Source organism: Geospiza fortis, unplaced genomic scaffold (genome assembly GCF_000277835.1).
Source record: "Geospiza fortis unplaced genomic scaffold, GeoFor_1.0 scaffold53, whole genome shotgun sequence".
Lineage (NCBI taxonomy): Eukaryota > Metazoa > Chordata > Aves > Passeriformes > Thraupidae > Geospiza > Geospiza fortis.
In genome coordinates, this window is record NW_005054305.1 from 7396812 (window position 1) to 7410829 (window position 14018).

General features: G+C 38.5%; 1 protein-coding gene across 1 annotated transcript in view; it reads left to right on the forward strand.

Annotated features, from left to right (window-relative positions):
* The window catches only part of SPIDR (scaffold protein involved in DNA repair), a 148725-nt gene that overhangs the window by 126929 nt on the left and 7778 nt on the right, over nucleotides 1-14018 (forward strand). The window contains exons 8-12 of the mRNA XM_031066600.1: nucleotides 2744-2831; nucleotides 5185-5328; nucleotides 5423-5482; nucleotides 8676-8874; nucleotides 9893-10045. Of these exons, the coding sequence (XP_030922460.1) occupies nucleotides 2744-2831; nucleotides 5185-5328; nucleotides 5423-5482; nucleotides 8676-8874; nucleotides 9893-10045 (644 nt within the window). The remainder of the gene's footprint in view (nucleotides 1-2743; nucleotides 2832-5184; nucleotides 5329-5422; nucleotides 5483-8675; nucleotides 8875-9892; nucleotides 10046-14018) is intronic.

A 14018-nucleotide genomic window follows, 5' to 3' on the forward strand; every position in this document is an offset into this window, starting at 1 on the left:
TCCTTTTGTGATAAGTTTTTTTTCCAAAGTAACTAGTAATTACACTCACTGAGCAAAATTTAAACATTTTTATTTTGCCTTGTGTATCCAGAGAGGCTCCCTATGCACATGGGAGCTAACCATGCCCCTTTGCTGCAGCACAGAGCCATCTGTTCATCTCTTGTCCTGACTCTAGAGCTGAAGAAGGCTACACATATTGAATAAACTGCACCCATTGTTCAAATCAGATTGAACTGGAGTTGGAGTGTTACTTGGCCAGTGAAGGGAATTAATTTTATTCTTTCTGTGAGGATAATGATCTTCTGCAGAGGAGGACACAATGTCTTTGTCATTTCTCCACTGTCTGTAGCCCCACTTTATTTTCCCTTCTTCTAAATTGAAGCCCATAAGTGTAAAGAGGGAGTTAACTTTGCTGTGGATGTATGAGTGGGTGGACCAACCAGGGAGCTCCCCACCAGGGACACTGACTGATGGAGTGAGAGTCCCAGGAGAGAACATCCCAGCTCACAGCAAGGATCACAGCAGGATGTGATTTGGAACTTGCTAATCCTTTGGTTTGTCTCTGCCCTTGGCCTGACAGGTCAAAGAATGATGGGACCAAGATGTTCAGGAGGCTTGCCCCACCCAGCACTGATCCTCTGCCTGCTTGCAAACAAATCCTGTCATTTACTATTTATTAAGTGCTCTTAGTTCAAGCAGTAGATGGCCTTCTCCAAAAGGGCACAAAGAATAGAAGGAGATGTACCACATGTGTTAGATATTCTGACACAGGATGGCAAGTTAGGAGTGAGCTAAAGAAGAAAGGACAACTTCATGTCCTTTGTGAACGCTTTAAAATGCAAATGAGGGATCAGTCTGGGTGGAGATGTGAACATGCAACAAACAACATGGCTTAGTTGCTCTAAGTTGATAAATGTGCAGTCTCTGTGCACAGTCTGTGGTATGTTCCTATCTGTGCTCCGACCTTGTGCTGTGGATTGTGTGAGGAAGGCCATTTATGGAACTGCCTGAGCTGGACAGGAGGCTCTGCTCTTGTTTTGTAGCTCTCCTTTTTCATCTCCCAGTTAGCAAGACCAGTTGGTTCCTCTGGACATTGGCCTTCCTTGTGTCAGGTATCCTTCTGTACAATACAAACCAGAAAATCTGGCCCCAGTCAGGGATTCAAGAAGTGGTATTAAAGTATCTTTAATACCTAGGGAATATTGCTTTGTGTGCTGTAATGACATCACTGTTAAAAAAAACAAAACCAAACAAAAACCCCAAACTAAAATTAAAAAAACCTCCAAACACCAAAACTGCCCCAGTCTCTCTCCTTTCACAGACTTGGGGATGATGCTTTGTAAGTCAGGAAGTCCATTTCTGTAAAAAAGCAGCATTTTGTGTCTCTAGTATTTTTATTCATGTGGAGAACACAACTACAGGTAGCAATGTCTTTTCAGTCTGCCAGCTTATTACCTGAATTGTGGGTCTCAAGTTGTATTCCCAAAGATTTCCTCTGAGATTTACAGCCATAAAACTTCTTGCAAAGGCATCACTGTTAACACTGAATCACAGGCAGTGAAAAAAACATGCTGAGAAGCTCACAGTAGACACCCAAAATCTAAGGATCCAGAGAAGGACTAAGGAAATACAGAAATAAATAAGTTTAAGCAGAAGTGAGCTAAAAGCAGAACTTTAAAAGGAAAGTTTCCATGACCCCTTGAAGAGAAGCAGCATATTGCAACGTGCTTCAGCCCTGTAAACAGGGTATGTGGTTTCCTTCTAAACAGTTGGGTTTAGAAGCTAATATTACTTTTAACAAGTTTTGGACTTCGTTTTTTAGAGTTGCTTCAGAAATAGTGGTTTTCGTAATTGGAGGAACAGACAGCTTGGAGGCAGTGGGGGGTTAAAATCCAGATCTCTGTGCTTCAACTGCACAGAACAGAGAACTGGGACAAGATAACTCAGAGCTTTAACTCAGAAATGTATTCTCTTCAAGTTGGCTATCTGTTGCTATTTCCCCTCCCTTAATTACTCCTGTTTGTCCAGCAAAGATCTTCCATCAACTCACAAGGCAGCCACTGAACTGTTGCAAATAGAGCTTGGTTTACTTCAGAGTGGTCAACATCTTACCTTAATGTGATGGACTGTTAATTTTATGTTTGTTTCTTAAATCAAAAGTATGAAACTTGCAAAATTAATAAATACAAATCATAACTGAGTGAGCAGCTGTGTAGGAAGGAGATTGCTCTCTGCACATGGTACTTAACAAAATCTTGCCTGTTGTTTCTCTGTGTCTGATAATTGCTGGCTTTCCTGAAAGCAGTTACAATCAGCTGTCAACAACAACAAAAAACCCAGCAAAAGGCACACACTCACAGCAACCTCCCAAAAAAAACCCAGTAGAAATGAAGATGTTAGAAGCAAAACTTTTTAACAGTTATATAGCTAAAAGCTACTTTTAAAAGAAGTTGTGCTGATACCTGGGTCTTTCCCAAACTACAATTTCCCCCAGTTCCCTTGAATTCTGTCATTGCTGTTTGTGGCAAAGGATTAAACATGACTTGCTTGTCACTGGATGTGATACATCCCTTGCCTCCCTCTCCACCCAGCAGCAGAAGCCATGGAAATTTAACTAGACCAAATCAAAACCAGCTTCCAGAAAACAAATATGATTTTAAATTCTTTTCATAATCATGCAATGTTTTAGATTACATTTCTTAATGAAAACATTTTAAACCTGATTTTATTGGTCTCTTTGAAGGGCATCAGGACTGTTTAGTCTGATAGACAGTCTGTGGCCTCCAGTAGTGCCTGTGAAAGTTCCTGGACAAAGTCAAGACTCTGAAATGGTAAGTTTTGTTCTTATGAAATGAATTTTTTCCCTCACAGCTAGAATTTTTGGCAGTGGTATAATCATGTTTACCTTGGGAATGAAGACTCTCTCCCTCTTTTTACCTACCAAGTTTTGTTTTACTGATTCTGACAACCTCCCAGGCTAACCTGAAGCCCTCTGGATTAGCAGCATCTTTCCAAAATGATGCAATTAGCCCCTTATTAATCCTTTAGAGCTAGAATGGTAAGATGTCCAGACAAATTCTTCCTCTCTTCTCCTTGCAGGAGTAAAGAGGTACTAGGTATCATGGAGCCTGCTGAGAAATCTATATACAAGGATGTTAACTCATTCTTTAGAAGCACTTTTCAGCTTTAGGTTTGAAAGCACTTTTCTGAAGATTAACTTCTGTGAAGACAGAGTGATTGCTGGAATCAGGTCTCTTACTAGTTAGGATGTCTCTGACTGATACTTGTTTCATGTGAGGTCAGAAAGATGAACATAAAATAATTACTGAAGATAATGGAATGTTCCTGTGATTTTAGGGGGTTGGAGTGTATAGAAATGGATTTAAAGAATGTTATTATATATTTACAAAGCTGAAATCACATCTGTAATTTTACTTTCATTAGCTTTTGTCTTAGAAAAGGTGTTCTGTCACATCAAATGATTTTGGTAATACAAGACCATTTGAGAAGCTTCTGGGTAGCCAAGAGCTTGGGCTTTCTTGATGTTCTTGTATAGGCTGTTCTTTGGGAAGAAGTTAGCGGTATTAAAAATTGGTTTTAGACCACAGGAGTCAATATGGGAAAAAAAAGAGAGAGCTGGAAACAAACAAGTTTCAAAACCAGGGAATATTGAAGATGGATATTACTAGTTATTTCTAAAGTCCAACAACCTTTCCTCTGCAATGTAACATGTTATTTGCATTGTCCAGGGGTTTATATTGAAGAACAAAAAGAACAGACCTCAGTCAAAAATAAAATTGAGACTGAAACTGAGTGAAATAGCTGTGCTCTCTTTGACTCTTCCTTTCATCAAAATAGTTTGGAAGTCTCAGAGGAATGGATGGGTTTGTGCATTAAAATTATATGGGCAACAGAATGGGAATATCTATGGCTGAGGCAAAGCTCTTAAACATCATTTAGTGTTGTTATGACTGTTGTTATTTCTTCATTTTTTTCTGTTTCATTAGCAATTTAAAAATTGAGGAAACTTGCCATGATCATGTAATTTACACTTCTGCCTTCAGTTTGAAACAGAAATGAATTCCACACAGAACCACAACTTGCATTCTGATGGAGTTCTTTCGATTGAGATATGTTTTTCTTGATACAAACAGTATACTTTTATGCACAGTTTTGTGGAATCAGTTTTATACATCAGTACATAAATACTGATAAATAATAAATACATAAATAATATTGCCAGCATGATGATAATGTTGTTGGAAAGGGACCTATGGAATGGATTTCTTTTGAGCCATTTGTGCATTCAAATACCTTCTTTATTGCTGTCAGAGGCAAACAGAGTTTGGGTATCAGCTTCCTTTGCTTTTGTTTTTCTTTAAGCAGATTCTTTTTAATGGGTGGGCAACTGTCTTTCATATATTCATATTTCTTCTATTAAATTAAATGTTTTATTAACAACAAACATTGCTGAAAGGGTATTTTACCATATTTGCAATAAAAATTATCTTCTAGCATTGTCTTTTCTTTTCTGAGAAGTCTTTCCAGCTTGGGACCTCTGTAAGTGGTGATTGATAAAGTTGTTACGTCATGGTACTTTTTAAGGGGGAAAGAAAAATCTGGCATGCCACAAAGAGAGCAGTTCTTGCAGCTCTTGCATTCCTGTTCTTCATTATCTCCTCCTTGTGCTGTCCTGGATTTAATTTGGCAGCTTTAAAAGTTCGGCAGCTGTTTACTATCACAAAAACCCACCCACATGCAAAAGTCCCCAAATCTCAGAAAAGCTATGGACGTTGAAAAAAAAAAAAAAGGAAAAAAAAAAAGAAGACTAATTGACGCACTCCTACCACGTAATAAAGATACACAAAACAACAAAAAGCACCTTGAAATAGTCACAGGGTTTGCCAAGTGTGCCAAGTTATGAGTTGTTTGTGTGATGAGGGTCAATGTTAGATTATGGAAAGAATTATACACACAAGCTGATTTCGCTTATAACTTGTGACTGTTGGTTTATTAACTCATCTTCTACATCAGAGTCCATAGTTATTAACCATATAATTTTGTTTCCCTATCCATCTTAAGATGTAAATTGTTTTGTTCATCTTGCCTGTTATTGTAAAACTTGACTGGCTAAATTAAAGTGCCTTTTTTATGGTCACATTTCTTTTTCTTATTTTTTAATAGATGACAACTAATCTTCCTCCTCCCAGCTTCTGTTACATTCTTACTGTTCAGTCTGGTGAAATACATGTGGAAGTGGATGAGGAAGAACAGATTTCTAATTTGTACCAGCCACCAGCTGTTCATGGTCTAAAGGAAATTCTTCGGGTAATCTGCTTTACAAATCAGATAACAAACACTTTTTACCACTGGATTTCTGGTATCACAGTTGTCTCATTCCCTATTTTTGTGCTATTTTCAGATTGATGGTTGCAACGAGCGGTGTAGCTTCTGGGCCCAAGTGCTCTATCGAAGGCTGCAGGTAATCTTTTTATTTAGCAATGAATTCAACATAAAATCAGCATCATGTTTGTGTGAAGAAGATTCATCTTGTATAGGGGTAACCCCAATGCCAGGATTGTCTTCAAGAGTTGTATGGGCAGAATTATCCCCGTGTCTAAGATGCTTGTGAAAGGTAAAATGAACTGCCTCACCAGTTTCAATGCACTCAGTCTAGAAAGCTAATTATTCCTGAATAAATTGCTATCTAACCAGAGGTCATACTGCACTCTGGAGAGAGAGCTCACAGGAAGTTAGTTGAGGCTCAATTTATAGCTGAATGCTATCCTTAGGAATGTAGCAAGAGTCTCCCAGTCAGTTGGGTGTTGGGGGATAGAGTGGAACAGATGATGGTTATATAAAAATACAGTTTTGCTCTTTTCATGCAAATGTGTGGGTGATTTTCATTGACTTCCATAGAAGCCCCTCAGGCAAATTTGGCTTTTATGGTCCAGTAAGTAGTAAAAGGGAGGAACTCTTAGGTAAATACATCTGCCATCCATACTGTGCCGGAAAGCTTACAATTATGTTTTATTTGTTTCTGAATGATGCTACAATGTTCTTTCAAATTGCTGCTAGCTCCCTTAGTAGTTAAAGGAATTTTTTTGTTGCTGATTTATTTATTTTTTCCTGGCGACTGGATCCTCAGTACAGCCAGCACTGAATTCTAGCAGAGAATAATTTGCAATTGTCCATCAGCTCCACAAGAAACAAAGTGTGAATCAAAGCATATGAACCAAAGACAAAGAAATTCCAGAACGGCCAGCAAAATAGCTGGAGATGCTTCCCACAAGTTTGAGACATAAATTTAATTTAGGTCTTGCCCTTTTGCTTCAAAAGCCAATGAATTATGATTTAATTTTTGGGCAGGGAGTACTTTTAACTACTGAGATGAGGAGTATCTCTTGTGTTTTCTCCGTGCTAATTGAGAATGTGACAGAGCATTTGCAAACATGGAATTAGAGCTAGCTGGATGGGATCTTTAGTGTGCCAGCAGAAAGATGAACACATACGTGCGTAAATTCCTATTTCCAAGAAACCTCTTGTAGTGAAAAATGAAATAAAATTGCAGACTAGGGGCATCCTAGCCAAACATTTTTGAATTCAGGAATGTGTCCATCTGAAATTCTGATGCGTGTTATCAGTATTCTTATGTAAAAGCACTTCATCACTGAATTAGAGAAAAGATGAAGCATGCAGAAACAGATGTGATTTTGAAGAATGGAATATTGAGTAGCAGAAAAAAAGGTCTATGCTTTTTTATCTTGCTCCTAGGAGGTTTATTAGTTCTTTTTTTAATGGCTATTCACTTACTGAACTAAATTTTATACGTACTAAATTTTTATAAGTGAACAACATGAGTGCTCATAATTTTTTGAAAGTAATGATGGAAAAGCAATAGAAGATATTCTCCTTACATTTAACTGCTCAAGGAATGTAAAGGTATTTACCTGCTGCTAGTGTATCACCTGCCTAGTGCTCCCAGATCAAGAACAGCAGCTTGTTTCCTGCAGCTGCCTTTGCCAAGAGGATGTACCCTTCACATGCAAAATCACCAAGGTGTAATAAGTGAGGAAGGGACAATGATTTGGTTTGTTTTGCAGATTTGTTATTAAATAATCTGCTATGTGAGCTAATCCAGATGCACCTTAAAAAACAGTATTTACTCTCTGTAGCTACAGTATTAGGTGCTTAAATTAATATGACTTAATTTGTGTGAAGGAAGAATGGAAATACACTTTTTTATTAGTCAGAATCCGAACTGTGGTTCAGAAGGAACATGAGGAAATATATTCCATCTGTGGTTAAGGAGCTGTCCTTCCTTATAACTCAATCCTGCTGCTATTTGTCTGTTGTGTCCTCATCTCTGTTCAGAACAAATTGTCGCACATAGCAAGATGATGATTTTATACTAACTTGTGATTTTTGCTTTTATTATTATTTACTTCTTGGATGATTTTCCTGAAAGAGGGCTTTTAATGTGTTTGTAATTCTCAAGGGACCAATGTAAAAATTCTTTCTCTGAAGCTGTCCTAATGGTATCTATGCAGAGGAGGTGCCCAAATGTATGCAGTTACTAGGCAAAACAACAACATCAGTGCAAGAGGCAGCATATGCTGTATGAAGGCATGACTGGGATATCTGAACTGTGAATTTTTCCAGTCACTATTTACAGTTACCTCATTTGCTCTAAGAGTGTGAGCATGGACAGAAAGAAAGGTTCAGTGTGGCTGATGGTTCCAAAGTTATAATTCAACCAAAGACAAAATACTGGGGGTTTTGTTGTGCTACCTTCTGCCACAGACATGCAGCTCTGAGAATAAAATGCTACACGTCTTTCTAGGCATTATAGTATTTAATTTTCAATTAAATGTTTTAGCATTAATTTTTGATCAGCAGACTAATTAAGAAGAGTAACAAAAACATTTAAAATTGATTAAGTTATTTACTGTTAGATATTTTAAAATATTAGAATCCGAAAATTTGCAAGTTCCTTGCACTGATAAATATGAAATATGCTTTGATATGATATTTTTTTAAACCTGTCTGGGGCAGAAAACTTTCACTGTCATTGCAGATTATATATGTCTTACTTAGGAGTTATCTACTTCCTTAACTTTACATATTTTTTAATATTTAGGGATATTTGTTTAACTGAAAGAAAAACCTCCACTTTGCAACTTGGTTATGCTTTGGAATCTAATAACAGTACCTAGAAAATGTGCCTACAGAGGAATAATATTAGTAGTAGAAATGTTCTTTGCCCATTGTTTTTAAGACAAAAATTATGTAAGTCTTATTAAAAAACATCCAATTATTTTTTATGTATACCATATATATAGTATATTTTTTTAGGAAATATATTTTCAAATCCTATGTACAGTCCAAGAAAATTATTATAAAGCATGATGGTTGAGTGAAGTAGAGCCAAGAGTCCAGAGGATCAACCTCAGAAAGTTAATTTAAGGTAGAGATTTTAAGGTTTGTATCTGAAGTAAGGAATACCAAAAAATTCTAGTAAACCTTTGACTCATTATCCTGTACAAGCCCTAACTGTAATAATTTCTCCCAGTTTTATGAGTCATTTTAATATGAAGATGTTTAGTCTTTTCTTCTACTAAAAAAAATCAAAAAATTGCATTCCAAATTTGTGTATTTTTTTCTCCTAATCACAGACAAAACACAGTGTTCCCATAGATCAAAGAGAAATGCTGTTGTTTGTGACTGACTCCACACTGCAAAATGTGGCTCATGGGATTCCAAAAGTTGTTGCTGTGTCAGTCACTGCGCCGTGTGTTCTCAGCATGGAAATCATGGAAGCCCTCAGTGCTGGCTCACAACTTGTCTTCTTCAAGGATGCTCTCTGGGGAAATGGTGAGCTTTGCACGTGGTTTGGAAGCAGTTGGAGTCCCACAGAAACAGCACCCTTATCTCTGACACCTCAGTATGTGACCTCCAGAGAGGTCACTTGCATTACCAGATGAAGATGAGACGTTGCAAGTTTGGGATGAGAAATTTGAAAGGGGTTGTAATTTAAACTTTTTTGTAAGGTTTCTTTTTCTGTATTTTTGGCTTGATTTTGAAAGTGAATGAGAAATTCAGTGGTGTTGTTGTATGTCCACCAGTATTAATGTCAGTATTCTCTGATGACTATTGAATATGATGACCAGTGAAAACCAAATTTGTGAACTGCCAGAAGGCTCAAATATATTAAGAAATCTGTGTGTCCCTAGATAAAGAAATTTTACAAGATCTCCTAAACCATCTTAGCTGTGAGCCTTTGCTTCCATACAGATCATGAAATTATAGTTGTTCCCTTTACTTTCATTTTTAGTCACTCTTTTTTGAGGTTCAAGTTTGGTTCTGTATGGTGACTGCAGGGCTGGCTCACATCTCACACCTTCAGTCACTTCCAGAGTGTAAGTGAACTGGAAGTACAGAGCTGTGCAAAAGGCTGTGTGTCCTGAAGCAAAAATCTCTGTTCTGGAGAATAAGGCACGTCATGCACCTACTCTTTGTAAACTTTGAAGCCAAGTAGGACCACCTGAAGGGGCGCCCAAGCTTATTACCAAGGAAAAGGCCGTAACCTGTTTGCAAGGAGTGAGATGGGATGCAGTCTGGGTGGCATCAGACTCTCTTCTGGCATGTTCAGATTTTTAAATTTCTTTTTCTTCAAATTCAGACTTCTTTTTCTCCCCGGGAGTTGCAAAGTGTAACAAGAGCGCGGTGCGTGTATCGCTGAAAGCAAAATATTTTGTCATTGAGAAAAGCTGATGGAGTCTATTCATCTGTTTGGTAGCTGGCAGAGGTTGTTGTCTTTATTGGCCGTGACAATTAACGTGGTCACCTTTTTCCTTGTTACTGTACTGAGCTGAAATGTCTTTTTTGGCAGGTAGGATTATTTGTGTTGAACGTACTGTTCTCCTGTTACAAAAGCCTCTTTTGTGCTCGGCTGCCGGTGCTGACCTCAGTGAGCTGACTGGCCCTGTCAGACTCGATGAGCTGGATTCTACAACACAGGCCAGCTCCATTTGTGCTCTCAGAGGTTTGTATGGCCTTGCTGAAATGAATGCTGTTAATTATTTGTGCTCACTTTAATCTTTTGTGTCTTTATATTGATTTCTTGCACAAACAGTGTGGAGGGATAAAAAAGCATGGCATTGCTGTGGGTCATTAGAATATTTAAGATTTTATGCTTCATTGTGGGCTCTGTTTGCCTTTTGCTGGCCAAGCTCTGCTCCCACTCACTCATACCCCAGAATAAATGTTTAATGTACAATCTGTTTCATTATATTCCTTCCTTCACTGTCTTCTTTCAGGAGCCTTCTGTTCACACCAGCCTTGTTGATGTTGGCAACAATGAGTTATACCAACATTTTTTAGGCAGATGGGTAAGATATGTTACCCAGATCTTGAATGGTAGGGGTTAGTGACTGATTTCCCTGGAGCTTTGCTGCAGTAGGACAATTTATTATTTTCCATAGTAATTTAGCATAATGTGGCCAGTATTTGCTCACCAGCCACTTTGGATCATAGTTTTGTCTAACATATGGTTTGACCATATCTTGGTCTTACCACTAACCATGCAGAAACTTTTCTTACTACAGATTTTCTAGTGTTTCCAAATCATGCAGAAACATTCTCTACTGTGTATTTTCTAATGCTTTGTCCAGACAGCTTCTCAAACCTCCCAGCTGTACAGTGCCTATGAGAAAAAGTCCTTAAAAGCCCAACAAGTCTTCAAGGCTATTTCTTTCCTTAATTTAACTTGTATTATTCCAGTAGCCCTTGTAGAAAATACCTTCAAGTATTCACTGGAGCATTTGAAATTAACTTTAAAATTACAACAAATAATGGTTTTCAAATTAATTCTTCAGTTATAATAAAATAGACTGAGAAGACAGTTTGAAGCCAAGCAAAGCCTTTACTAAACATACCTGCTGCTATGGTAGAGCCACAGCTTAGCAGTGCTTCTGTGATTAATTACTGAGCACCTTGCAGTGCCAAATGTTGAACAGTGCATAATGAAAACCAAGCACTTCACTCAAAGCACTTCACTCATGGTTGTTATGTACATCTTGCATTGATACAGCTACTTGAAAGATATTTCTGTCACTGGGTGTGAAATGCTTTTTGCCTTTTTTTTCACCTCTCCAGTAGTTATGTTAAGAATTGTCACTGCTGTTAAATTTGTGATTATGAGAAGTGCCTGTCTTCTTTTTTCTTGTTGACAGTGCTCATAGTAGGATAAAGGAAACATCTCTCTGTCCTTTCTTTTTCCAGCAGAGCAAAGAAAGAACACCTTTGTGATCTGTTGTGTCAACAAGTGCTTACTTTACACAAATAGATGTCATGCTTTGCCTGTCCTGTATTAAAGATAGAAGAATGACAAAAGGAGAAATTAATCCTACAACCTTGTCTTGTTTAATCTGGAATTTGTGCAGGATAGCTGTTATCAGTAGGTCCCCACACCTGAATACCAACATAGAATATAAAATATCTTCTTTATACTTATGCTCCAGCAATATATAGATGAAAACTCTCACTTTTGTGTGTACTGAAGTATTTTAATAGCATTCAAGAGATGCATTCACTGTTTTGGGTTTCAGTTTGTTAGTGCCTACATCTTTCTGCTGAACTAATGAAATTAATAGCATTGACCCTACTTTGTTGGTGGGAGAATATACGTTTGGTGGAACAATGCATGGAGGGAGATGTATCATCTCTAAAATTCAGTCACTGTCTCTTATCTCCTAAATCAGAGAGTTGTTAGTCTGGCTTTCAATAAGAAGCAGTTCTTGCCTCATTCATTCTTTTTCTTTGTTCATCCTCTCATTTCTTTTGGTCTCCTATGTGTGTTGCACGCTGGCATCCTCCCACCTAGCAAAGAGGCTGAAAAGGCTTTGTCTACCCCTTCCTGAAGGAGTGTGCCTTCCTGCTTCTTTGGAAGGAGCATCTGAAGTTCCGCCAGTCCAAGCTCCTGCTTAAGGCTGGGCCCTGACCTACCTGGTACAGCTCTGGACTGGGTGTTCTTCAGAGGTTCCTTCCCCATCAAAACAGAAAATGTTCCAGTCCAAGCAGATGCAATGAGTTTGTCAGAAATTCTTGTTTCAGGGAGGTCCAGTCATACTAGCTCTGGAATAATGGACTGTGTTGCTCTTCAACAGATGAGTGAAAGCCTGTGGTTGCTTTCTAATGAAAACTTTATTCTTCATTGCAAGATGAATCTGTGGTTTTCACCTGTGATCTTAGGGTTAATAGTTTATTTTCTTATCACTATGCATTACAAGGTAATTTGTAACCTCTTTTTACTGTATAGTAGCAGTCAGGATGACTTGGCAGTTGGCAATGTTGGCAGTTCATATGGCACAGAGCTGTTTTTCCTCTTAATCAGCTGTATAGTAGCAGTCAGGATCACTTAAGTGTTGGCAGTTCATACGGCACAGAGCTGTTTTTCCTCTTAATCATGCTTTGAGTAAATTCTACTTAGTCTATACCACATGTGATATGTGGGAATATTACTTGATTAATGCTATTTGCCTAGTATGTGACTCACCAACAGCGATTGAATTTTGACCTTGGATATTTTCATGTTTAAGCCCTTACTCAGGCGTGTGGGCTTTTTCCAGTTTTCCACTTAATAGTGGGACTAAAATGGGGTCAGTCATTTTACCTATGTTTCGTTTTTTTGATTGAATTTTTGCATTTCCTGTCCCATTAATTAGGATAACTGACTGGGGGAAAGAAATCCAAAACAACACCTCCATGTTTTAATTGTTTCAACCAAAGTGTTCCTTTGTATCCCACAAGGCAGACCTGCTTTTCCAGGTGTTGTCCCTTGGATGTCAGTCTCATCCAAGAGATTGACAATGTCAATCTCTTCTTAATGGTGCCAGCCACAACCCTTAAAAATAGACTAGAGGTAAACATTTCATTTTGGCCGTGTGCATTTTCATTTAAAAGAAGGATCTTGGGAAAATATCCAAAAGGTTTGTGTATGTCAAGCAAAATCTGGAGTCTTGAAAAAGATGTGCAGGAGTTCAGCATCCTAAACTTGAGATATCACTTTGTAGGGTGCACAAGACTGTCACTAGATTATTACATCTGTTGCTGCTTTGAGTTGGTCTGACTTCAGTGATGTCTGGTGGTTTTCTCAAGGGAACTCTATCATCAAAATAATCTTCTCCACTAGACATAATCTCATCAGTATGATCCTGATTGATTTTCTTCAGATGTACTTGCACTGGCGTCTTGCAGTTGGAATATGTCACACAATTGGGAGAAAGTGAAAAGGCTTAGCGAGAAAGGGGATTTGTTTTGGTTTTAAAATTAATTTTTTAATGAAGAAAGAAACATACTCAGCAAACTAATTGGTAGCTTTTTGGTGAACAAGAATGATAAAATCATAGAACCATTTAGGTCGAAAGGGATCTTTAAGATCATCCAGTCAAACCAGTAACCAAAATGAAAACCAGCACTGCCAAGTCCATCACTAAACCATGTCCCCAACATGCCACATCTGCATGTTGTATAAATACCTCCAGGGCTGGGGACTCCACCACTTTTCTGGCAGCTGTTCAAATGCTTGACCACCCTTTCAGTGAAGAAAGTCTTCCTAATATCCAGTGTAAACCTCACTTGGTGTAACATTAGGCCGTTTCCTCTCATGCTGTCACTTGTAACCTGGGAGAAGAGGTCGACCCCTGCCTGGTTACAAACTCTTTTCCGGCAGCTGTAGAGAACAAGAAGGTTCCCCCTGAGCCTCCTTTTCTCCAGGCTGAAGAACCCCACCTCCTCTTCATCAGCTCCACTGCCCTTCTCTATGCAGCTCCAGCACCTCAGTGTCTTTCTTGGAGCGAGGGGTTCAGAACTGGACTTGAGGTGCAGCCTCACCAGTGCTGAGCACAGAGCAATGATCCCTTCCTTAGTCCTGCTGGCCACACTATTGCTGATCCAGGCCAGGATGCCCCTGGCCTTCCTGGCCACCTGGGCACACACTGGCTCATGTCCAGCTGGCT